General features: G+C 41.4%; 1 protein-coding gene across 1 annotated transcript; it reads left to right on the top strand.

The window, feature by feature from the left end:
* The first annotated feature begins 20286 nt into the window (after positions 1–20286).
* Positions 20287–22323, top strand: LOC110724536 (aldehyde oxidase GLOX-like). The gene has a single exon (XM_021903955.1). The coding sequence runs from the start codon at positions 20392–20394 to the stop codon at positions 22012–22014; it is 1623 nt and encodes a 540-aa protein (XP_021759647.1). The 5' UTR covers positions 20287–20391; the 3' UTR covers positions 22015–22323.
* Positions 22324–27913: the final 5590 nt, after the last annotated feature.

Here is a 27913-nt window from a genome sequence, read left to right as displayed (position 1 = left end):
GCATCAAGGAGTTTGGTGATTTCTTTCTTCACCACCTCCCCCATTTGAGGATTGAGTTTCCTTTGCCTCTCAATGGAAGGCTTAGCACCCTCCTCAAGTGTTATGTGGTGCATACATAAAGCGGGGCTAATACCTTTGAGGGTATCTATGGTATAGCCTAAAGCACCTTGGTGATCTCTCAAAACACCACATAACATTTGAGTTTGGCACTCGTTCAAAGAAGAATTCACAATAACCGGAAAAGTTGAATTGGGGCCCAAAAACTCATATCTTAGGTGTGATGGTAGAGGTTTCAACTCTACCATTGGAACACCCTTACCTTCTCTTGAGGTAGCTACTTCTAATGCATCACGTGTTGTGATTCCCATGCACACTTGCTCATTGCTTGGTTCCGTACTTCCTTCAAGCATCTCTTCATACAATGCCATCTCTTTGCTTTGGTCACCTATCTTTTCCTTGTTCAAAAGGACATTCTCAAGGGCATCGTTAGTAGTGAGCAAGTGCTCATGCATAGAAGTTACAATAGAATCAATAGTATCAATCATCATGCAATTATCAAGACTAGAGCTTGGATATTTCATGCTCTCATTCAAATCAAATTCTATCACCTCATCTCCTACTTTTAGTGAAATTTTAGCACTTTGAACATCTATTAAAGCTCCCGAAGTAGCAAGAAAAGGTCTTCCTAGAATTATTGGAATGTTAACATCTTCATCCATCTCTAACACAACAAAATCCACCGGGATTACAAACTTCCCCACCCTTAGAGGAACATCCTCTACCTTACCCTTTGGGAATTTAATAGAGCGATCGGCCAATTGTAGGGTGATGTTGGTGGGTAGAAGTTCCCCTATCCCAAGTCTTTGGTATACCGAGTATGGCATTAGGCTAACACTAGCCCCTAGGTCACACAAAGCATTATCAATTTGCATCTTGTATATTGCACATGGGATAGAAAAGTTACCGGGGTCTTTTAATTTGGGTGGCATCTTGTTCATGATAATTGCACTACAATTCTCGGTGAGACTCACCGTTTCCACCACATCACACTTTCTCCTTCCACTCAAAATGTCTTTTAAAAACCTAGCATAGTTAGGCATTTGCTTGATAGCATCGGTAAAAGGGATTGAAAGGTGAATTTGCTTCAGTGTTTCAAGGAATTTTCCGAATTGCACATCTAATTTGTGTCTCACAAATTTATGGGGATATGGAAGTCTTTGCAATTGTTTGGTTTCTTTTTCACTCTCTTTTTCTCTTCTCTCTTCACTCTCTTTTTCAAAATCTTTCTCTTTCTCAAATTCTTTTTCTTTCTCACATTCTTTCTCCTTTTCATTCTCATGGTTTTGCTCTCTCTCTTGTTTAAAATCACTTTTAAAAGGAGGCTCACTCATGTTCATTCTCTCATTGCTTTTTTTAGGAACACTTTCTTCCAAAACTTTACCACTCCTTGTTGATATAACATTTACAGGCCTCTTAGGATCTAGTCCTTGGGGTGGTAGTTTAGAAGTGCTAGTCCCTTCCTTCAAAGCATTGGCCAATTGTGAAATTTGTGTCTCTAGCATTTTATTATGGGTCATCACTTCACTAAATTTCTTTTCACTTGAGGCCATGAAAGAATTGAACATTTTAGTTTGATTTTCCAACATTTCCTCCAAGCTAGACCTACTATGTGGTGCTTGTGCATAGTGGTTGTCTTGGGAAGCCCTATTACCTCTAACATTCGAATTGGACGCATTTTGATTTGAAGAACCTCTATTATTATTGTTGTTCCAATTGTTCCGATTATTAGAGTTTCCTCCTTGGTGAAATTGCCCTTGATTCCCATAGTTTCCTTGATTATTATGATTATGGTTACCATAACCACCTTGTTGGTTGTAGTTACCTTGGGGATTTTGGTCCCTTTGGTTCCTATTTCCCCATTGATTTTGATTATGGTAATCGTAATCATTTCCTCTTTGGTTATAGGAATTCCCCCCTTGTTCTCTTCTATTTGGTGGTAAGTATCTTTGATTATCATTCCTATGTCTATTATCATAAGACAAGGCATTGACTTGTTCATTTTCATTTTCATTACCATCTTCGTATTGGGGTTGGGGTTGGAAATCATAATTACAAGAAGAGGTATCATGGTCATAAGACCCACAATTTTCACAAAACAAACATCCATGAGGCATGTTATTAGAAGTAGAGGGAGAAGAGTTAGAATTCATACCTCTCCCCTTAGATTGGGAGGGATGCTCTTGTGTTGAACTAGAGGTCTCTAGTTTTGCCTTAATGGACGTCATCTCCTTTCCAAGGTTGGCGATTTGGGAGGTCAAATTGTTGATGGCATTAAGGTGATCAACGGAGTAAACCGCATTTCCTCCCTTGTTTAGAGAATCTCTCTCTCCTTCTTGCCAATCCATGTGGTGCCTCACCACATCCTCAATTATCTCTATGACTTGCTCCTCCGTCTTGTTCATAATCGGGCCACCCGCTCCTGCATCCAAGCTAGTCTTTCCTTGTGGGCTCAAACCCCCATAGAAAATTTGAAGCACTTGATATGACGGAATGCCATGATGAGGGCACTCCCTTTGATATTCCTTGTATCGTTCCCATGCTTCATAAATGGTTTCACTAGCTTTTTGACGGAAACCTTGGATCAAAGCTCTTGCCTCGGCCGTCTTCTTTTGGGAATAGAATCTTCCTAAGAAAGCCGTGGTGACCTCGTCCCAAGTTCTCAAGGAGTTAGGCCTCACCTCCTTCTCAAGCCATTCAAGAGCCCTTCCTATCAAAGAAAAAGGAAACAACTTTAGTCTCACAAACTCTTGAGTTACCCCATTTACCTTGATCGTGTTGCAATATTTTTCGAACTCGTTCAAGTGTGCAAGAGGGCTCTCATGTTTTGCTCCACTATATTGCCTCCTTTCAATCAAATTAATCATTGCGGGCCGAATCTCGAAGTCATTGGCTTGAGTAACGGGTGGAGCAATGCCGCTTGAAGCTCTATAAGCTCCCGGAGTTCCCAACTCCTTTAAAGGTCTTTGAGGTGGTGGTTCCGCGTCACCCATTTGATCTCGATCCTCCTCGAAATTGGTCTCTCTAGCTGGGGGAGTAGTAAACGGCCTAGAACCGGCTCTTTTTCTCCTTCTATAAGTTTGCTCAATCTCGGGATCGTAAGGTACCAAGATCCTGTTATGAGTTCTGCGCATACACTCTCAACAAACGCAATTAGTACCAAGGCTACAAGTGTAGCCAAAAAGAAACAATCTTTTTGAATTTTTTTTTATGGTGAACTAGACTCAAGTAATCAATTAGCTATCAACAACACCGTTCCCCGGCAACGGCGCCATTTTGATGGGCGTTGGAACGGTCGTACATTCCACACTCAATCAAACACATTTATTAACAAACACCTTACAAACCAAGCATAATGACAAGTAAGAGTTCGGTCCACAAGGAACGGGATATGATTGCCAAAGATCTTTACACTTAAGCTAACTCGAAGTCAATTGGTGAATTGGGGTTCGTCAAGAAGACAAACAAACTATGGTTCTAAATCAATGAATTAAAGATACTAGGGAATGAGATCCACTCAACCAAGGCAAATAGGCAAACGGGGAGTAAAATAGACAAGATATAGCAAGGACTATATGTAAAATCAACCTCATGCAATTAGAAAACAACTCACACTACTAAACTTAGATTCCTCATTAGTTTAGCAATAGATGATACATAATCAAATTACAATAAGTAATGACGTACTCAATTTACACTTCCATGTCAAATTAGGCATATCATACTATCAAGCTCCTTAGTCAAGGGTAGCTAAACCTATCATGAGGAACTAACAAGCAATCTCATATAATCAATTTAATTGCAATTCAAACATCAATGCTTCTCCCACATTTGCATAGTTAACCCAAAAGGTCGAGCTTCACCCAACCCCTAGCAAGAAGACTACTCACAACTCATGTTTATCAACATGCAATCAAGAATTAGGGTTCTAAATACTTCAATAATTGGGGAAAAGTGGTTAACAATTGAAATAACTATCATCCAATAACAAATTACCAAGAACTAGGAAGATTTAAATAACATGCAAATACCAAATAAAATCTGAAATTAAAAGGAAGAAGGTTGGAGAAATTACTAATTGAAGCTTCAAATGTTGAATACAAATTGCCAAACTTTGAGAATAATTCTTGAATTTCACTAATACAATGATTTGATTTGATGAAAACTAAGCTAAATTAATCCTAAGGAATGTTTCAAACTAAGAGAGGTTTCTGAAAACTAGGCTACTGTCCCCCATTCTCTCTCTCCTTTAAACGATCACAAAAGGACCTTAAATAGTCCGTACAAAATTGGCTGAGATCGGGAAAAGGTCCGACCGAACTCTGGGTAAGTTCGGTCGGACTCAGGGTAGGTTCGGTCGAACCCTGTGTAGGTTCGGTCGAACCTCCCTGATCCTTGTTTGGTCGAACTTTTGAGGTTCGACCTCTCCTGCAAAATTGCTGAAAACAGGTTTGACACTGCCTTCACTGCACCCTGGAGGTTCGGTCGAACTTTTGAAAAGTTTGACCACACCAAGGTTCGACCGGACCTTTCAGAGGTTCGGCCACACCTCCTCTTGCACTTCCTTTTCTTGCTTCCTCTCCTTCCCTTTTGCTCCTCTTGCCTTTGTCCATGGCTTCCATGCTTGGCCAAGGGGCCTCCCACCGTGCATAGGACCGTCACGGAACCTGCAGAAGATACCAAAGTTCACGAGAGCATGGGGATGATAAAATAATGCATAAAGATTATCAAAATAAGCATTACTTTTCATCAACACAAAAAGAAGCCATAAGAGGATAATGAGGTGGAAAAACCTAAGAAAAATAAGAGGAAAAAGACCTAAATACTACCCCTAAGAGTGACATAAATGTCACTCATCACTGTTTCTTTGAAAATTGTTTCTACCACGTCCTCGGCCTCGTCCGCGATAATTTCCACGGCCTTTTCCACGGCCATTGTAATTTCCACGTCCACCTCTTCTTGTAGCATTTGACTCGGGTGGATAGGAATTTGTTGCATTTGCCTCATGATGAGTGGCCAAAGACCCAGTTGGTCTCAGGTTATGATTTTTCAACAAAAGTTCACTATTTTGTTCCGCAACAAGCAATACACTCATAAATTCATTGAACTTTTTTAAAACCTCTTTCACGATACTGTTCTTGCAACAGTATGTTACTTGCATGAAAGGTAGTGAGTGTTTTTTCAATCATCTGTTCATCCGAAACTGGATGATCACAGTATCTCAATATAGACACTATCTCATGTATGGTTGAATTATAATCAATTACAGATTTGAAATCCTGGAACCGTAAATTTGTCCAGTTAAATAATGCCTTAGGAAGGAGCACCCTTTTGTGGTGTCCAAATCTTTCATTAAGGCAATCCCATAATTCTTTGGGATCTTCAACCATCATGTACTCAGTTTTAAGGCCTTCATGTAAATGATGCCTTAACAACATTAAGGCTTTTGCCTTATCTTGTTCAGTAATAGGTTTTGCAACAATTGTTTCGGGGTTTTCTGATGTCCTGCGGGAGAGTTACAATTCCGAGACTGGAACCGGACGCCTGTACCTGCAAAACAAACGGATGCTCCGGATGATTGGAGATCCGCCTCCGATGGTCAAGTTAGTACTTGATTAAGGAGTAATTAATGCGGAAATTAAAGTGATTGGGTCTCTCTAGGTGAGAGTGTTTAATGTGTGTAATCTGCGTAATCCCCCTTAATGAGGATTAAGGGAGGTATTTATAACCTCGGGAAACGTGCCAATCCTAGGTTTAGGTTAACCTTGGGCTGATTGGGCTTCCCTCAAAAGTTGGGCCTAGGTGGCCGACTTCTCCATTAGGCATGGAGTATGCCACGTGTCATGACATAATAGGTCCAGGGTGGACGAATAAACGTGTGCCACGTGGCAAGCCCTGAGAGGTCCAACTGGGGGACACTTGGCAGGACCTGATTGGCCCACGTGGCGCATTCCGATTGGTGGGAGCAAAATCCCCTAATCATTTGCCCCTCACAGGTGGCACGTGACTGGTCACGTGTTACCTGTGACAGGTGTCGCCCTGTAACAGGCGACGGCCTGCTACAGGTGTCACTCGGCGAAAGGCCGAGAGATTCTCCCGCCTAAATTTTGAATTCCGGAAGTGACCCTTCGCCTTCTCACTTCGCCTATATAAGGGAGTGTTGCCTTCGGTCATTTTCACACTTGAGAACTTTGTGAGAGAACATTCGGACCCCTGAACTTGCTCTGACATTTTGGACCCTTTCTGCCTACCGCCTGCTCTGACAAGCCGACTGCAAAGGATTTTCAGAACTTCATCAATCGTCACTCGTTCAGGTAACCGTCGGTTCTCTTACTCTTAATTTTCTCTTTACTTTATTCTTTTTTGAAATGGCACCACGGAAGCACACGACACGACCTAGGTTAGCGATCAGCCGGTCACCGGGGACGGCTGAATCTAGGACTAGGAGTGCCGCCTGCCCTTTTCTGGACCCATCTTTGCCCTTTATACAAAGTCCGACTGTATGTGTGTCTATGCAGAACATGATGGCCAGAACAAAAAAGACGGCAAGGATCTCGAACTCAGACGGCTCCTCCCACCGGGTGCCGATTAGTGAAACATCTGACCAGGCGCCAGATGTGGAAATGAAACAAAGCGGCTTGAAAGCCGGCAGTTCTGAGGGAGGAGTCAAAGTGACCCCTTCCCATTTTACAGTTGACAATTCTACATTCTCTCCTGCTCCTTTTAAAGGAGAGGAGGCGGGCCCCTCTGGGAGAGGGGAGGAGTCGTCCTCTTCGTACTCGTCAGAGGACGAATCCGAGTCTAGCTCTTCTGGCCATGCTTCTCTGGACACAGAAGAGAAAAACAGTCGCCTACAAGAGGCGAGGCTTTCTCACGCAGTTGAGAAGGGGGACAATTGGGCGGAGCCATCCGCCTCTCACCGAGAGCAAAATACCCCCTACTACTGCACGGTACCTCGGGGCCGGATCACGGCCATGCAAGAAAAAGTGGGGAGCTTTATCGCAAACCACACAATGGGCCCCGGCTTTTTAGTGTTCGTGCCGGATCCAGAAGACACAGTCGTCTGGCCGGCTGGTACTAGTTATGATGGCGCCTGCTTTGGCTGCTACGAGGCGACCATCAAGGCTGGGCTGCGCTTCCCACTACATCCGGCTGTTCAGCGGATCTTGGATGGGTATGAGTTGGGGTTATGGCAGTTAGCCCCGAACTCCTGGGTCAACGTACTCGGCTATGTGGCCGGGTGCGAACTGCACGGGGTGGAGCCGAACTTCGAGGCTTTCGCCCACATGAACTACCTCAGCCGGACCCCTAAGGCAGGCGGTACCGGCTGGTATCAATTGACGAGCCACATGGGCTACCTCATGACAAGAGGTAAAGCAAACAAATGGAAGGACTGGCGGAGCACCTTCCTTATCATTGAGAGTTCAGACACAGAGCTGAACAAGCGCTTCAACAGGTGGAACAGGAATCCGCCCCTTCTTGCAGGCGGCCGCAGCATGCCGCATGTTCCCCCCAAGGCTAAGAAAGAGATCCTAGATAAAGGACTTTTCAAAGTAGAGTCGAAGGTGAACTCTACTTCAGGGGTACGAGAGCAAGTACCCCTGCACTGCGTCCCGAGCTTCAAATGGCTCTACGACGAGTACTTTTTGGCCGCCTGTGGCCTCAGCAGTCGGTGCTCAAGAGGTAGCCGGCCTATCGAATACTCTGTTGTTCCATGTATTTCTGTTATGACTTTTATTAACTTTGCTATTTGTTTTTGCAGCGGACGCCATGAGCAAAATTACCGCCTCCAAGACTGCGGCGGCCATGTTGCGGGCCTCCATCATGAAACAGTCTTCAACCGACTCCCCCAACAAGGGGGCACCCTTGGTGGGCTTCGAACCTTTCACTCTCTTTTTGGAGTTGTGTTTATGCATATACTGACTTTTTTCTTCTTTTTTAGACGGGCGCTCCAAGAGCTTCTTCTTCCCAACAGGCGGACTCCAAGGCCCGGAGGACGACTGTTGCGAGCTCTCCTGGTTCTGCCAGGAAACATGCGGCGGCTGAGAAACAGCCGGCCACTCCTTCCAAAACTCCAATTGGGCCGCCTAGAAGTATGAAGTTGTCCTTGTAAATTTTAGACTTGCTCCCTTCTTTACTAGGTCTAATCCGTTTGTCTATGCTTAATGCAGCCGGCCCTCAGGAGCCTGACTTGGTCGAGGTGGCCAAGTCTATGATCAAGGCCGTTCCTCCAGCTGAAAGGGAGGCGGTCAGGGGTGTCGGCACCCTTGACCTAGACGGGATTGCAGGAGTCCTTGCTGAGGTATACTTAACATATTTTTGAGTATTTGAATTCCAGGACGCCTCTCTTTTTTTTTTTTTTTTTTTTTTTTTTTGGAAACTGACGCCTGTTCCCCTTTTTACTTAGGCCCTGCTCCGAGTAAACGGCCTCCGTAAGCCGCTTGACAGGAAGAACAAAGAGGTAAAGGCTGCAAAAGCTATGGCCGCCTCTGACTATGATAAGGCAATGTTTCAAATTGCCCAAAATGAGGTTCTGACAATTGATATTCTTTATTATCAGGCGCAGGCTACCGCCGCTATCCGGGCTCAGTTAGAGGCGGCCCAGAAGAGGAATAGCGAGCTGGAGGCGACCATCAACAATCTCAAGGCCGAGCTGAGACCTCTTCGCCAAAAGATGTCCTCATACGACACCTTGGAGAAATCCTTGGCGGCTGTTAAGGAACGCCTGGTGACCCAGGAGAAGAGTCTTACTCAGGAGCTCTCAGAAAAGGCCGAGCAAGAAAAGAAAGAGCTGGTCCGGGAGATGATGGAAGACTCTGCTCAAATCCAGCGCATGACTTGGGGCCGCCTCTTCCCCAATGCCGACTTTGCCTCCCAGGAAAAAACGTACCGCCAGTGTTCTGATAGATATAATCAAGAGATCCTGGCGGCTGCTGAGGACGAGGCGTTGGAGGAGGAGGAGCAGCCGGTAGTGGCGCTTGTGCCGCTTGGGGGTAATGCATCGAAGAAGGATGCAGCTGAAGCCGAGTCCAGCAAAAAGAGTGCTGACCAGGCGGCAGCTGCTAATATTGAAGATCTTCCCCCTTCTTAAGCTTTATGTCTTCTTTCCACGGCCTGCGTGCCGTTTGTTTGTATTTATCCGGCCAGGGGGCCGGGGCTCTGAATATTTGGCCGGTCTTTAATGACCGGCTTCCTTTTAATGAATATTTTTGTTTTGCTTCAAATTTGTTTAAGTATTGAATATTCTGATATCCAATCGCACACTATACCGACTGTTTTACATGGCCGATAGTTGCAGACAGGTACGAATAGTTAGTCACGCCGCCTATGCCCCTGGACGACTGGTTGTCTGTTTCCAGGCTAGGCGATCAGTCGGCCATTTATCCAATCGGTATTCGACCCATTTTAAAGACTGGATCCCCTTTAGGCAGGCGGTCCTGTCATTTGTAAAATTAACCAAGTAGGAAAGTGGTTTCCTACCTGTCATGTTTTTAGGCTAGAGACTTTAGGCAATCTAGGCCGACTGTTCCCCGCCACATTTAATCTAGTGTGAACAGGTGCTGTATGAACACCTTTTTAGTTTCATACTAAATTTTTAAGGAGTGACCAAGTAAACATGATTGTTACCTAGTCGCCGAGTGACTGAGTAGTAGAGGTTTCAAGCGGTGGGTACCGGTTGCTCCCCTTTATTCGCCAATGTTTGTTGGCTATCAACTCATAAGATACCGACTGTTCTTATCCCAAGTAGTCCAGTCGGTTGGTTTACACGGATGGTTACTGCGAACACTTGTTTGACCTGATTAGTCAGTTAAGTGAGAGGTATCCTTGTCCGGGAAACAGCTACGTGGTTGTCTTGTTTAGACAGTCGTATAGGTGCCGTGTAATGATTTTATAGAACAATGTTCCACCCAAAAGGGAGCTGCTCTCTGCGACGAATTTCATCCGGATGGATGCCGTCGGACGCCTGCTATAACGTTGGGACAGGTCGAATTGAATTTTTATATTTTGATCAGTTGGCTTGACGCCTGGTCTGATCATTTTAGCCATGAGCCTTTGATAGTTCTTGGTGAACTGTATTATGGGAGAGTAGCCGGTTGAGTGAAACAAGCGGCGTGCCCCTCTTAAGTAAGAATAAAAATTAAACATGGAGAGTAGCCGACTGTTTGTCAGTAGGCATGCCCCTCTTAGAGTCTTAGGTAAAAATGAAAACTAAATATGGAGAGTAGCCGACTGTTTGTTAGTAGGCGTGCCCCTCTTAGTACAAAATTGAATGAAACAAAAAACTTTTATTAAGTAGCCCTTGACTATTTACATCATTCAAAAGAAATATTTCTTAAGATTATCTACATTCCAAGTTCGAGGCAACGGTTGGTCGTCTGGTGTTTCCAGACGGTAGGTACCGTCCCTGACCTCTTCACAGATTCGGTAGGGTCCTTCCCAGTTGGGAGTTAGTTTGCCAGACTCATTAGCCCTACCAACTGCTTCCATTTTTCTAAGTACAAAGTCCCCCACTTTGAGTGGACGCCTATGTACTTTTTTGTTGTATGATCTAGTCATTCTCAGGCGGTAAATTTCATGGCGCAATACAGCATTGCCCCTCCTTTCAGGGAGTGAGTCTAATGCCAGGCGCATGGCTTCCCAGTTTGCCTCTTCGTCATATAGCATTACTCGAAGAGTCGGCTCGTAGTGTTCTATTGGAAGAACAACTTCCGCACCATAAGTTAGGAGGAATGGAGTTTCTCCAGTCGCCCCTTTTTCAGTCGTCCTAATGGCCCAGAGAACATGTGGTAATTCATCCGCCCATAGGCCGCCTGCTCGTTCAATCTTTTTCTTGAGACCGTCTGAGATGATTTTATTAAAGGCTTCTACCTGGCCGTTTGCTTGTGGACGGCCGACAGATGCAAAGTAGTGTGCAATTCCTTGGTCACCCAACCAGCTTTTGAGAACAGGCGTCTCAAATTGGGGACCATTATCAAAAACCATAGACATGGGAACCCCGAACCGAGTGATGACATTTTTCCAAATGAATGAAATTACATCCTTCGTCTTGATTCCCTTTACAGCCTCCGCCTCTACCCATTTAGTGAAGTAGTCGACTGCAACAAGTATGTACCTCCTTCCGCCTGTAGCAGGCGTATATGGACCCAGAATATCCAAGCCCCACTTAGCAAACGGTAGTGGGCTATGAATGGTAGTGAGGTCAGTAGCCGGACGGTGAATTAGCTTGCCAAACCTTTGGCACTTGTCACATTTTTTCACCATCTCCATTGCATCTGCTTCTAAAGTAGGCCAAAAATAGCCCTGCCGCCTTGCCCGTTGAGCAAGCGTCCTACCGCCTATATGGGAAGCACTGTAACCAGAGTGAAGATCGTCTAGTATCTCTCGCCCCTTTTCTGGAGTAACACACTTCAAGAAGGGTTGAAGGTACCCCCTTTTGTGAAGTTCTCCCTTTATCATTTCAAAACTGGTTGCTCGTTTTTTCAGTGCTGCCGCCTGTTGATGATCATCCGGCAGGGTACCGTTTGTCAGATATGCCCTGATTGGATCCATCCAGGTTGAGCTTCTATCTAGGATTCCAATAGGGTCTTCCTCGATGCTTCTCTTCTCCATTACTTCCCAAAAAACAGTTCGAGGAGTATCACAGGAAGCGGATGATGCTAATTTTGAAAGTGCATCCGCCTGGTTGTTTTCTGATCTCGGCACTTGAGTCAGACGAAAATCTTCAAGGGATCCGACCGCCTGTCGTACCGCCTGTAAATACTTGATCATGGCCGGATGGGTTGCTTCGTATTCGCCATTATACTGACTCACTATCAATTGTGAATCGGAACAGGCGTCTATCTTTCGTGCCCCTGCCGCCTTGCACATGCGGATTCCAGCTAGTAAAGCTTCATATTCTGCCTCATTGTTTGAGGCCTGAAAACTGAAGCGTAGAGCATACTCGTACTTGTCGCCCTCTGGCGACTGACATATGATGCCTGCTCCACAACCATTTGATGTAGAGCTTCCATCCACATATACCTTCCAGACTTGGTCTGGATCTCGAGAATCAGGGGGACGAGTCATCTCAACAATAAAGTCAGCAAAGGCTTGCCCCTTCACTGCTTTTCTAGGCTCGAAAGTAACTTCGAGGCTCTGTATTTCTATGGCCCATTTGATCATTCGGCCTGATGACTCCATGGTGGTCAGTGGCCGCTTGATAGGTTGATCTGTATACACGACGACTGCATGTGCCAAAAAGTAGGGCTTCAATTTTTTAACAGCCATGAAGAGTGCAAGACCAAATTTCTCCACTAAGGGATACCTCAACTCGGCATTTTTCAGTACATGACTGACAAAGTAGACCGGGAGCTGACAGCCGTCTCTTTCAGCAAGAAGAACAGCGCTTAACGCATGATCAGAGACGGCCAGGTACATGTAAAGTACTTCTTTGGGTAAAGGGCTGACCAACCTCGGCAAGGAATGCAAGTGAACTTTCAATTTCTGGAAGGCCGCCTCAACATCCGGCCCCCATTCAAACCTTGCCTTCTTCTTAATTGCCTGGAAAAAGTATAGGCATTTGTCGCCTGATCGGCTTAGAAATCTTCCCAAGGCCGCCAGACAACCTGTTAACTTCTGAACCTCTCGGATGGTACGAGGCGACTGCATGTCGATGACCGCCTGCACCTTCTCAGGGTTCGCCTCTATTCCTCTCTGATTGATAAGGAATCCGAGAAATTTCCCAGACTCAACTCCAAAGACACATTTCTTGGGATTGAGCATGACATGGTGCCGCCTGAGTGTGGCGAAAGTTTCTCGGAGGTCCGACAGATGGTCTTTCTGAAGTTTAGACTTGACAATCATATCATCAATATATGCCTCGACATTTCTCCCAATCTGATCAAAGAACACAGTGTTTATCATTCGCTGGAAAGTGGCCGGGGCATTCTTAAGACCAAACGGCATGACCGTGTAACAGTATAACCCTTGATCAGTGACGAAGGTCGTCTTCTCCTGATCTTTCTTCCATAAAGGAATTTGATGGAAACCAAAGTAGGCGTCCATAAAGCTCATCAAAGCATGGCCGGCTGTTGAGTCGACCAGGTTATCAATTTTAGGCAGAGGGTAACTGTCTTTGGGGCACGCCTTGTTTAAGTCTGTGTAGTCTACACACATTCGCCAGGTGCCATTCGGCTTTTTAACAAGCACCAAATTTGCAACCCAGTCTGGGAAGTAACATTGCCGGATGGGACCCTGCATCAAGTAATTTTTTAACTTCGGCGGCTGCCGCCTGACTTCTTTCTTCGCCATGGTTCCGCTTCTTCTGCCTTACCGGTTTCTTTTTCGGATCCACGGCCAGTTTATGTACCGCCAGATCAGGACTGATGCCTGGCATTTCATGGACTTCGAATGCAAAGATGTCCTTTTATTCTTTCAATAGTTTGTGAAAGTCGTCACCCAGGACCCTTAGAGCAGTCGTCCCAACTTTGACTGTTCTGTCAGGACGCGAGTCATCTTAGATCCGGTCCGTATGCTCACCAGTTGGCTGAGGGCGGAATTCATTCGACCGCTCCTCTGCCAATGATTGCTATTTTCTGTCTTTTCTTGCGGCTCCCGTCTGGGATGCCTTTCTCTTCTTGCCGCCTGCTTCTTGAACAGGCGCACTCTCCTTGACATTGTCAAGGTCTATTTTTCCACCACTCGACCCAGCGGCCATAACAGTGGGCTTGACATCCGAGAGATAGCACTCTCGGGCCATCCTCTGATCTCCCCTTAGGGACCCGACTGTTCCATTATCTTTCTCAAACTTGAGCACATAAGAGATGGGATTATAACAGCCTTGGAATTATTCAGGGTTGGTCGTCCCAGAATCATGTTGTAGGCCGAGAGTTCTTCTACTACCAGGAACCGGACTACCATGTGTCGTCCTTCCCCTTTTTCACCCAGGCGGATGGGTAAATCCACTCGTCCCACTGGGTGGACGACTCCTCCTCCAAACCCTACTAAAGGGTTGGGTGCCGGATGTATGCAATCAGTCTGATATTTTAGTTTCGACAGACATTTGCTACTGATGAGATCTGAGGAGCTTCCGGTATCTATGAGGATTCGGCCAACTCTCTGGTTGGCCACTTTACATTCAATAACGATAGGGTCGTCATGCGGCCCTCTTACCCCTCCTAGATCTTCTTCAGTGATGACAATCTCAGGAAATGAATATTTGGAGGGCCGTTCTTGGTGAACGGAATTTACATCTAGCCGTCTGATATTGTCTTTGTTGCCCCTAATAGTGGGGCCGCCTCCTGAGAAGCCGCCTGCAATGGTGTAGACGACTGCATCATCTGTATCGGAGCTGTCGGCCTGTTGATTCTTTTTGGCCGACTGCTTTTTCGAGGAAGTGTTCCCCGTAGATTTCTTGACATAAGTGTCAAGATCACCTTGCTCAGCCAGGCGGTCCAGATACCGCATGAGACTGATGCATTCATTGGTGTGATGACCAACATCTTCATGATAATCACAGAATTTTTCTTGGTTCCGGTTGTTTGCAGAACCCTTCATGGGGACCGGCTTCTCAATTGAGATCCGTCCCTTGATTTCCTTTAGGATAAATTGGCTATCCTTGTTAAACGCATACTTTGGGGAGTATGGTTTGAATTCTTTTTTCTTCTTCTGGGCCGGCTGTTTAGAGGAATCAGCCGCCCATACCTCTTTTCTCTTCTCATCTTTGTTTGACGACTGTTTCTGTCGTCCTTCTCTTTTGTCGGACCTTTTCCCGTCTGACTGTTTTACCGTACTACAAAGATCAGTCGCCTGTATATAGGCTTCCGCTTCAATCAAGGCCTCTTGAAGAGTCGTCACCCTCTTTCGGACCAAATCAAATTTGAAGGTCGACCCGTCTTTGAGACCTCTGAAAAAGTCAGTATAGGCTACTTCATCCGGTAACCCTTGAATCTGTATTCTCATCAGGTTAAACCGCCTGATGTAAGAACGAAGCCCCTCCTTCTCGCCCTGCTGAATCGTTCCTAAATCAAGGGTCGTCTTCTTCGCAGAGATGTTCATGGCGAAGTTGGAGGTGAATAAGTAAGCAAGCGTCCTGAAGTTATTTAAACAACCAGTCGGCAGGTTGCCGAACCATTGTTGTGCGATTCCTTTGAGAGTCGCTGGGAAACACTTGCACCAAGTGGGATCATCCACCCTTGAAGGTACATCAGGTTGGTGAATGCCATCAGATGGTCTTCTGGGTTAGTAGTGCCGTCATAGGCGCCTACTAATACATTTTTCACTTTGGCCGGCTGAGCGGCTTCAGTAATTTCCTTGGAGAAGGCCGACGGCTGTTCGCCAAGTCTAAGCAACCGTAGCTTCCAGTCCATAGGTTGGACATTTTTTGCTGCATGTCCACCAAACGGAGGTGGCTGCAAAAAATACTGTTGTTGCGGTACAAACGGTAAGTTTGGTACCGCCTGGTCGCTATGAAAGCCGGACTGACGGGAGGTGCCGCCTGACTGACTCTCATGATACGACTGAGTATGCCTCATCGAGGTATTGCGCAGACTGTCTTGGAAGTTTGAAGTAGAGGCCGACTCTGACAATCGGTCACTCTTCTTCTGCTCTAGGAGTAGCCGAGCATCTGTGTATGTTTTCCTCGACCCGTCCGCCTGAATCTCTTTCCTGGAGTAGGAAAACGGTATTTTGTGAAATCAAGGGCAGGTGGCTCCCACTTCCTAGATTTAGGATGAGGGGTCGCCTCACGCCCTTGAACTGGCTTCCTCTTCCGTGAAGTGGAGGGTTTCTTAGCCGACTGCTCCTTGTCCAGAGCAGGCGGCTTCTTGTTGATCAACTCTTGAATTTCTCCCTTGAAGTCCCTCATGAAGGTCATGAGTTCGTTCCTTGTGATGGGAGCAGACCCATCAGTCGGCTGCTGCCGAACAGGCGGTGCGCCTGCTGGCTCACTTCTAGTTTGAAGATGTTCCCGTTCCCTCCTTTCGGTATGACGGGTACGTCGGGCCCTTAGGGTCCCGTCTGAAGCTGTGTGAGCTTCAACTTCAAATTCATTCTCAGTATCGTGGTCCGACTGAACTAGAGGGTCGTCCAGGGGACGTCTCTCTTCAGGAGCCGGTACAAAGGTGGATGCCATCTCAGAAGTACTCTCCCCACAGACGGCGCCAAAAATGTTTCTGGGTTTTCTGATGTCCTGCGGGAGAGTTACAATTCCGAGACTGGAACCGGACGCCTGTACCTGCAAAACAAACGGATGCTCCGGATGATTGGAGATCCGCCTCCGACGGTCAAGTTAGTACTTGATTAAGGAGTAATTAATGCGGAAATTAAAGTGATTGGGTCTCTCTAGGTGAGAGTGTTTAATGTGTGTAATCTGCGTAATCCCCCTTAATGAGGATTAAGGGAGGTATTTATAACCTCGGGAAACGTGCCAATCCTAGGTTTAGGTTAACCTTGGGCTGATTGGGCTTCCCTCGGAAGTTGGGCCTAGGTGGCCGACTTTTCCATTAGGCATGGAGTATGCCACGTGTCATGACATAATAGGTCCAGGGTGGACGAATAAACGTGTGCCACGTGGCAAGCCCTGAGAGGTCCAACTGGGGGACACTTGGCAGGACCTGATTGGCCCACGTGGCGCATTCCGATTGGTGGGAGCAAAATCCCCTAATCAACAGTCATTGCAGAAGTGGTAGTATCAGTTGTTTGACCAGAGGGACTTTTATTTTCTTTAACAGTATGCTCCAAGCCTTGAGCTTTCAAATTCATCATTCCGTCCACTTTCCATTCCAGAAATTTCTTTCCAGATAAATCTAAGATGCTGAACTGTCTTTTCATAAGGTCTCCCATTTTAGCTACAACAAATTTCGTGATAATTAGTTTATAATAACAAATTATATGTACAACTCACATGTTTAGTTCTTCCATATTTATAATTAAGTTAATAAGACACGTGATAATTAAATTTAATAATAATAAACCATAAATAATATAGTCTTTTCTCCCCTTGGTTTATTATTGTGAGTAATTATATGATTAGACAAAAATTAATCATGTTAGTTGCAAAAAAAAACAGCAAAACGACAACAATGACAGTAGTAACAATAATTATAATGATAACGGTAATATTATACAATGATGATTAATAACAACAAACATACATAATAAAACAAAAACAAGCTTTTAATATACTAAAACGACAAAATAAGTGAGTTTTACTTATACATAATGATAAAAATTAATATTGCTACTAATAAAATTGCAAGCGCCGTAATTAGAAGGAAATATTATTTTATCTTCATTAAATCTTCCTCAAAAGTGAAGTTGTGGATGTTTTGGGTGTTTTGGTTGCCGTCGTCGGGGAACATATCGGAGAAGAAGGGGGTGAATTTTTTTTTTTTAGGTGATTTTTGGATAAAAAGTGGGAAGGGATAAGGGATTTGTGGTGAAATTGGGGGAAAAATCCGTCTTTTATAGAGGTAGGTTTATCCGTTATCGTTCTGTACAACTGTAAAAATATCATATAATAGTCTAACGTACTGGCATAAAATTATGGTCCATATATATATATTTATAATTGTAAAAGGTTATCACACTGGGAATGCAAGCCATAGTGGTCCGAGAGCCCTAATATCTATAAAAGATCATGGGTTCGAAAACGGAAAGAAACACAAAAAGTATGTAAAAGTAAGAAAAATAATAAGTATAAAAGGCTGCATCTTTTTGTTAATCTAGTTAATAATAATATGCATGCAAAGCTACTACTTAGCAATTATAATAACTAAGATAAAAATTTACGTAAAATGAGTATGTAATATCAACATGGATCAAACAAAGAAACATCAACATGAATAAACAAAAGATGATAGTAGTAAATTCACAAGTAAGAGAACTTTCACCGTTGTTTTTGAGGTATATATAGTAAATGTTTGAGTTTCTGTTATAGAGGATCCCAAATATGGGCAACTATAGAGCATACTCCTCGAAACATTTAGAAGTAGATAGTATTATTTGTTATAAATTTTTAGAAGTAGGTATAAATATACCTGACTGAAAACTGGTGCTGATAACGTGTTAAAGAATTTACCGATAGAAAAGTTTTGATTAATAAAAGGAGTAAAAGAGTGAAAGAAGATGGGTGAAATTGTTGTAGTGTTATCATTGTATTCTTACTTCTATGGCATTGTATTTATAGCCATGAGTTACACTAATAATACAATAATTACTCACATAGAGCCATATGAGTTCACAAGTGTTTGGACCTATATGAGCATTGTGTAATCAAATCAATAATTGACATTCACTTATTAGACTTATCTTCTAACAGCACCTTATTTATTTATTTATTTTTGACGAAGTTTTGTACCAAATTGGTTATACAGGTGCGTTGTTTTTTAAATCTAATATATATATATATATAAAGGGGAGTTTTTTCCCGAGTTTTTAGAGAGCCACGTAGGATCTAATTTTCTCAGCGCGCCATGTAGGATTATAAATCTTAATAGTAGCCAATTAAATAAGAGATTATTAATTTCTTTTAGAATTAAATAATTTAAATGCCATGTAAGCAAAATTGGCGAATGAGATTTTTAAGTTTAAATTAATTAAATATTATATATTATCTTTTAATATTAGGAATTTTATCTAAATATATAACAAATTTTAGGCTCATAAATACAAAAAAAAAAACTTATTTAAAAAAAAATCAAACACACCGTGCATCGTATGGGCTTCATCTAGTTTTATATAAATGGAACAAAAATAGATATGGAGTATAAATTCTCCATATGATATTATGATGAAAAGGAGGATAATGTGGCTTAATTTCAATTTGAAAATTAGATATCCCTAATACATACAAAGTACAAGGGAGACTATTAACATAAAATAAGTAGGAAATTGATTACTCCCTCTATCTTTGGGTAAGTGCATTAGCACACATGCATGTTAATGCCATATGTCTAATATATAATAGTATAAAATCAAGTTAAACAGTGGCGAATCTTGGCCAAAAATATTAAAGGGGCTGAAATTTAAATATTTTACTTCTTGTTCGAAACTAATCACTATGCCCTAATATTTTATAAGTATATATAGATTATTTAAGTTCAATAACTGATTAATTACAATAATTTACGAGGTGGCTGGCTCCGAATGGCCTCAGTGGAAGGTCCCCCTCTGATTGTAAAAGTCAAACTAATGTACTTTTTCATATACGGAGGAGTATTCCATAATTTGCAATCAGTTTAATTGATGCGGGAAAATGCGCATACAGATTAGAACATAATTCGAGTCAAAAAAAAAAAACGTTTTTCATGTCAACCTAGCTTCGCATTTATATATATACATAGTGCCATATCGTATAGCATAATGTAATTAATAGGACTATGCTATATATCAATATGTTATTAATAGCTTTGTCCCCCAAATGTTAAATTTAGTAAAACAAATAATATTAAATCATATCTTCTTTTTGTTCCTTTTAGTCATACAATGTTTACCACTTATACATAAATTGAGTCAAAGTGAAAGAAGAAACTTTATTTAGTGGTCAATATAGAGGCTTAATTAGAGCACTTCTTCATTTATTTACTTTGAATCAAATAAATTAACTTTAGGTACTTAGTTGGAAGAATAAAGGCTCTGGTTGTACATGCGCTAGCTGCTCATCTATCTCTCTTCTGGAAAGCTTGCAAAAGTTGATCTGAAATTTTAAGTAGTGATTTATGCTAAAAGGTTTGTAAATACGTGTGCCATATATAGTAAGGTATACCTGGATGCATAATAGAGTATGAAAGAATAAACGACGCACATTATTATGAGTTTATGACATACAAAGTAGTTCGATATACAAGACCCTTACTGATCTTATATTAAATTTATTTATATTAAATGGAAATAAATTTTAAACATATACAACATTACGCTATCTGCAATAGTATGTGTCCAATATAACATTTCTTTATCAAGTTATTATTGTAAGCAATAAAATTATAAAAAATTTCTTCAAAAAGTTAGTAGAAGAAAGAGGACCCTCACTTTGCATGATGCAATTTGCAAGGGACAAGACTCAATGAGCTAATAATATATATGTGCTCTCACTCCCTACCTATAAGGCTACAATAATTCCCACTAAAATCACTCTGTTTTTGCCTTCCAACATGTATTTCGTATATATATCTCTATTTAATACAACCAACTAAATATATAAAAATATATATATATATATATAAGCAAGACTACCATGGTTATGTACACATTTATTTCTCCTATATAAATTCTTCCTTTAACCAAACACCAACCAAAACAACCAAAAAAAACTCAATTACTTACTTTGACACTCAATTTTTGGTATCCCATTCCATGTCACATATCCTTCTCTTATTTACAATCCTCGTCCTATCCCCCCGTAGTACATTTGCTACGGGGGGTGGTCGATGGCAGCTCCTACAAAATAGCATCGGCATTTCTGCCATGCACATGCAACTCTTAAACGATGATCGTGTTATCATCTTTGATAGGACCGACTTTGGTGAGTCAAGACTCCCCCTACCCAATGGCCATTGTCGTAGGGATTCCAACGACGAGGCCTTACAAGTTGATTGTACGGCTCACTCCGTAGAGTACGACTCTCTTTCCAACACCTTCCGTCCCCTCACCGTGTTAACCGACACGTGGTGTTCCTCCGGTGCCACCCTACCCAACGGTACCCTAATCCAAACCGGCGGTTTCAACGATGGAGAACGCATGGTTAGATCTTTCCAACCGTCTTGTAGCGGTTGCGATTGGGTGGAGCACCCTAACGAGTTGTTGGAGCGTCGGTGGTACGCCACTAACCACATCTTGCCTGATGGTCGGTCCATCATAATAGGTGGACGTAGGGCTTTTAACTATGAATTTTATCCAAAAACAAAGCTTTATAATTTGCCGTTTTTGTCACAAACGCATGATCATCAAGTAGAGAACAACTTGTACCCTTTTGTGTTTCTTCACGTGGATGGGAATTTGTTTATTTTTGCTAATAATAAGGCCATATTGTTTGACTATAATAGAAATGTGGTTGTGCGGACCTACCCGACTATACCGGGTGGCGAACCACGGAACTATCCGAGCACCGGATCCGCGGTTCTTTTACCCATGAAGGATTTGGAGCTTGGATCGAATGTTGAAATGGAGGTGTTAATATGTGGAGGTGCTCCGCCCGGGTCATACTTGAAGGCACTTAATACGGGTCAGTTTTTGACAGCTCTAAATACGTGTGCACGTATGAAGATTACTGATCAAAATCCCACTTGGGCCATCGAGACTATGCCAATGCCTCGATGTATGGGTGATATGTTGATTTTGCCCCATGGGGAAGTCCTATTAATTAACGGGGTAGGGTCAGGTACCGCCGGGTGGGAACTGGGTCGGGACCCAGTTCTCAGCCCGGTGCTCTACCACCCAACTAATGCCCAAGGGTCTAGATTCACAGTCCAAAAATCGACCCAGATCCCAAGGATGTACCACTCGAGCGCGATTTTACTACGAGACGGACGGGTTGTAGTAGGTGGGAGTAACCCTCATAGAACCTACAACTTCACAAATGTGCTCTACCCTACCGAACTTAGCTTAGAAGCATTTTCTCCGTCATACTTGCATCCGAGCAATGCCGATCATCGCCCCACTATCACTAACCCGCTTTCGGGCCATAAGATCGAATATGGAAATAATCTCAAGGTCAAGTTCATGGTTAAGGGTTTGGTTAACCAAGATTCAATTAAAATCACCATGCTAAGACCACCCTTTAACACACATTCATTCTCAATGAGCCAAAGATTGTTGGTTCTAACCAATGTAAAACCCGTAAAGCAAACAGGCTCGGGTCAATTCAAAATCGAGGTAATAACACCCGGATCCGCTAATATTGCCCCACCCGGATATTATATGTTGTTTGTAGTACACCAAAATGTTCCTAGTAAAGGGATTTGGCTTCAAATTACGTGATTTTCACTTGTAAATTGTACGTACTAAAACTAGTTTGTACAACTCAATTGATGAATAATTCTTTTTTACAAATACAAACAGAAAACCAAGAAAGAGGATGTCAATTTGTCATTTCAATCTCTTTAATAAACGTTGGTGTAGAATTTAATTTATAGGTAAGGTGTTGTACAAATTAAATATGTGGTCCGACCTATAACAAAGTTATAGCTGTAAATAATTTCAAAGTAATTTTATTTTGTTTTGAGGAAAAATAATGTTGAAATATTGGAAATTTATACTGTAGCAGCCATGAATGGAGTGGACGGTGTAGTGGACCTCCATATATAGCCTCTTTAGTCCTAAAGAATTCAATGTTATGTACTCGATCCGTAGTTATTTATCATGAAGATTTTTTGCACTAAATTTTATGTATCCGTCATTGTTACTTTAATTTAAATGTTATAGTAAGTACAAGAAAGATCAATGAACAACACATAAAGATACACAGATTGATTTACGTGGTTCACTATTATTGCACCAATATACTTCGTATTAATTACATCCATGGACATATCAACCGAAATTATATTAATCGTAACGTCTTGTATAGTGCCTCATATTGTGCTAAGTCAAATTTGGGCCAATTATTTTGAAACAAAGAAAAAACTTTTACTCGTATTAGTCGTATGTTCTGACTACTTATGCGACCTGCCCCTATCCTTAAAAGCGATTTTAGTGCATGTTTGTACAAAGTAGTCCAATTGGCAATTTCACTTTGATTTTGCCTAAATTAATTTGATTATCCAAATCAAATACGCACTACTGCATACTCTGTATGTTAGAGTTACCTGCCATACAAATATGTCTTCCTTTTTTTTTTTTTTTTTTTTTTTTTTGGTATATATCATCAGCTAGGTTAGAACCCGTGCGATGCACGGTTTATATAAAACCTATTTTTAATTTGCACATTTTAAAAATAAATCGCTATTATACAATATACATACATGATGAATATAAAGAATTATGTACATTTTGTAATTTAAAATCTTTTATTTTCATCAAAATTTTGATATTGTATCTGCTCAACGCCGTTTAAGTCATAGTTCAATATAGGAGGTCATTTATTAGTGTGCTATTTAAAATTATTTTAATTTCCTACGATACATTGATAGGTTTTAGTTGTAAGGTAGAAACTTCTAATATTTTAATTTCATATATGTTAAATATGATAGCTCTACAAAAAAAAAAAAAAAAATTGACATCATCATTGCATTTAGGCATGAAATTTTTTTATTAAAAGAGTAACACGTGGGCAGTGATGACGTCAACATGCATCTTCTATTTTAGTAATAGTTAATAGATTTCGTATATTACCTTATACATAGTATATATTTGTTTATTATAAAAAAAATAACTATTAAAAAATTTAAAAAAGATATGTTAAAATATTTCATAAAATGCATATGGAATATACTTTGTATATAGTTGTCAAGTTGAAAGTTAAATATTATAGGGTATAATAATCATAAAGATTTGTAAGAAAAAAAAAAGAAAGTAAAAAAGGCGGGAATATTTTTAATAAAAACATGACAAGTGTCATGTTGGATTCGCCTTTAGTATTATGTTATTGATGAATGATTGATAGGGAGAAGATTAAATTGTGTGCATAATTGCAAATTTAATATACGGGGTAGAATTTAGCAAAGTTAAAAGTAGAGCTGTCAAAAGTTAACCCGACCTGAAATACCGATTAAAACCTGATTATTAACCGCACCATCTGAACCCAAAAAATGGTGACTCAAACCCGACCTGAAACCAACCCTAGACTCGAGTTGACCCGAGTATGTGAGACCCAAATCCGAACATGAACTGACTTGGAGATGACCCAACCCGAATATAACCTATAAATTATTAACCTGAACCGAACCCGACTTGAACCAAAATTGGCCTTAACTCGTTTTAACCCGTCAAAACCCAAATTTAACCCGACTTGAATTCAACTCGACCCGAATTTAACCCAGCCTGTTACAAACCCGTCTCGAAATCAACCCGACTTGTTATTAACCTGGCCCAAATTCAATCCGACTAGTTATTGACCCGACTCGAATTTTACCAGACCTATTACTAACCCGACCAAAAAATTTAACCTGATCTGTTACTAACTCGACTCGAAATTAGCACGACTTGTTATTGACTCGGCCTAAATTCAACCCAAATTATTCCTGACCTGATTTCAAATCACCTTAAATGCAATTTAGACCACCTTATTATTGTTGATCAAAGCGTTTTGTCTAAGGAGACCAAGTCGGTCTAGGCCAACAAAAGAAAGGAGCATCATCCTCAAATTTAAGAGTTAAATATAGTATATATTTGTTGTATGGTCAAAGGAGATAATTATCTTCCTAAATTATAGACTATAGTTTCCTAGTATATTATAATCAAAGGAAATAATTAGCTTGATAAAAATGATAATTATCTAAGTATAGTTAGTTGAACTTGAATATGACCTAACTTGGAAATGACCTGACCTAATTGTAACCTTCAAAGTATTAACTTGAACATAACCCGACTTGAATCCGAGAATGACCCGACTTGAAAATGACCCGACCTGATTATAACCCGCAAATTATTGACTTGAACCGAACCCGACTTGAACCCGAGAATGACCCGACTTGAAAAGGACCCGACCTGATTATAACCCGCAAATTATTGACTTGAACCGAACCCGACTCAAACCCGAAAATGACCCGACCTGATACTAACCCGTAAATTATTAACTTGAACCAAAGCTGACTCGAACTCGAGAATTACCCTAACCAGTTTTAACCCGTGAAAACCCGAATTAAACCCGACTTATTGTTCACCCGACCCGAATGTAATCCGACCTGTTATTAACGCGACCCAAACCTGATAAGAAGTATGACTTGACGTGACCCGACTCAAGCATGACCCAACCCAATATCGACCCACATAGGTTATGGAATTAATCCGAATTAACCCGACCCGAGTTGACCCGACCTACTCTTACCGACCTAATCCCGACCTGTATACCCAAATCGACAACTCTACCCGAAAACTCCAAAATATCTCAAAAAGCGTGGATATTAGCCTTCAATTTTGGTATTTTTTTGACTTTTTTTAACCCAGAAAAAAATTACCGAAATGTTTTCCATGGTCCCTAATACCCTCCAGGAGTCCAATTGTCTGGGTGGAACCATCAAATTTGCCTTTAAACAACTAATTTTACCAGTTTACAACTTGCGCCGATTTCATTAACTCAAGCCTACCACGAACATTTATGACAACATATAATGATCATATATGGTTCCAAACGGCATTATATGACCCCGAGATGTATCCCCTAAAATCTCAATAATGCTTTTAGACACCGGTCCCCGAAACAATCGAAATTTCTCAAAAAGCGTGGATATTAGCCTTCAATTTTGGAATTTTTTGACTTTTTTCGCCCGGATATAAAAATTGCTGAAATGTTTACCATGGTCCCTAATACCCTCCGGGAGTCCTATTGGGTGGGTGAAACCATCCAATTTGCCTTTAAACGACCAATTTACCGATTTACAACTTGCATTGATTTCATTACTTCAAGCCTACCACGAACATTTATGACAACAAATAATGATCATAATTTACCGATTTTGGAATTTTTTTAACTTTTTTTGGCCCGTAATAAAAATTTCAGAAATTTTTACCATGGTACGGTCTCTAATACCCTCTGGGAGTCCAATTGAGTGGGTGGAACCATCCAATTTGCCTTTAAACAACCAACTTACCGGTTTACAACTTGCGCCAATTTCATTGACTCACGCCTACCACAAACATTTATGTCAACATATAATGATCATATATGGTTCAAAACGGAATTATAAGAACCTGAGATGTTCCCCTAAAATCTAAAGGTTTTTCGACACCGGGCTCCGAAACTTCCAAAATTTCTCAAAAAGTGTGGATATTAGTCTTCAATTTTGGAATTGTTTGACTTTTTTTTGCCCAAAAATTAAACTGCCGAATTGTTTACCATGATCCCTAATATTCTCTGGGAGTCCAATTGGGTGGGTGGAACCATCCAATTTGCCTTTAAACGGCCAATTTACCGATTTACAACTTGCACCGATTTCATTAACTCAATCGTACCACGAATATTTATGACAACATATAATGATCATATATATATGGTTCCAAACGACATTATATGACCTCGAGATGTATCCCCTAAAATCTAGAGCCTTTTCGACACCGGGTCCCGAAACCTCCAAAATTTCTCAAAAAGCGTGGATATTAGCCTTCTATTTTGGAATTTTTGACTTTTTATCACCCGAAAATAAAAATTGCCGAAATGTTTACCATGGTCCCTAATATCTTCCGGGAGTCCAATTGGATGGGTGGAACAATCCAATTTGCCTTTAAACGACCAATTTACCGGTTTATAACTTGCACCGATTTCATCAACTCAAGCCTAATACGAACATTTATGACAACATATAATGATCATTTATGGTTCCAAACGACATTATATGACCCCGAGATGTATTCTCTAAAATCTTAGTTGAACTTGAATATGACCTGACTTGGAAATGACCCGACCTGATTGTAACCTTCAAATTATTAACTTGAACATAACCCGACTTGAATCCGAGAATGAATCGACTTGGAAATGACCCAACCTGATTATAACCCGCAAATTATTGACTTGAACCCGAGAATGACCCGACTTGAAAATGACCCGACCAGATTATAACCCGCAAATTATTGACTTGAACCGAACCCGACTCAAACCCGAGAATGACCCGACCTGATAGTAACCCGTAAATTATTACCTTGAACCAAACCCGACTTGAACCCGAGAATTACCCTAACCCGTTTTAACTCGTGAAAACCCAAATTAAACCCGACCTGCTGTTCACCCGACCCGAATGTAACCCGACATGTTATTAACCCGACCCAAACCCGATAAGAAGTATGACCCGACGTGATCCGACTCAAGCATGACCCAACCCAAACCCGACCCGCATAGGTTATGAAATTGATCCGACCCGAGTTAACCCGACCCACTCTTACCCGACCAAACCCCGACCCGTTTACCAAATTGACAGCTCTAGTTAAATCCGACTAAAAGTTAATTATAGTGACAACTCTTAAAAAAATCTTAAAATCAGCCTAAATGCAAGCAAGCATTACACGGATTTTATTATGCTGCATGTATCATTAAACGCCAAGTATGTGAAAGACAATGACAAAATAAGAATATTATCAACACAAACTCGGGATAAGAAAAGAAACTTTTAGTAATACGATTTTGATCGTATTAGGAAGGACACCCCATGTCCCCATCTAGCTTTGTTAAATTAGTAGGAGAGTTTGATCCACATACAATTAGCACTACGACATATCAAGATTTTTGACTCCTCTAGTTTATAAGGTGGTTTTTTCTATTCTTTCTCCAAATACATACATGAGAACTCACATTTGTAGTTTGGGTGCTAGTGAATTCGCCACACATTGATCAATTTCTTTTGGTTTATTGACTATTCTTTTGTAGTGTTAAACCCAATAACCCTTGTAAAGTAAATTCGTTGGCAATACGCATCGAATCCCAAGTTTTGATAATAACATACAATCTTAGATTAGATTAGTAAATATGCACCCTTAGTAACGCATTGTTTAATTTGGTTTGATTACAAATTCCTCTTAATTCTTTACACAATCTATAAAAGGTAAATATCTAACCTATAGAATTACCATATTAAATTAATCTATGCGTTTAACTCCTTCTAAAGTTCTAAATCAATTAATTTTGTTAATTTTTTCTTCTTCCTAGTTCATTCCTACTGTTATCTTATCTCTTTTCATGGTCAATTTGACGATGTGTAATATAATGTCACATTAGAATAAAACACTATCA

This window comes from Chenopodium quinoa, unplaced genomic scaffold, assembly GCF_001683475.1.
Source record: "Chenopodium quinoa cultivar QQ74 unplaced genomic scaffold, ASM168347v1, whole genome shotgun sequence".
NCBI classification, from domain to species: domain Eukaryota; kingdom Viridiplantae; phylum Streptophyta; class Magnoliopsida; order Caryophyllales; family Amaranthaceae; genus Chenopodium; species Chenopodium quinoa.
The sequence above is the reverse complement of the archived record's forward strand: the minus strand, read 5'-3'. Positions and strand labels throughout refer to the sequence as shown.

Excerpts from the sequence above, each read along its gene's own strand:
- LOC110724536 (XM_021903955.1), top strand. The coding sequence starts at position 20,392 with ATGTCACATATCCTTCTCTTATTTACAATCCTCGTCCTATCCCCCCGT.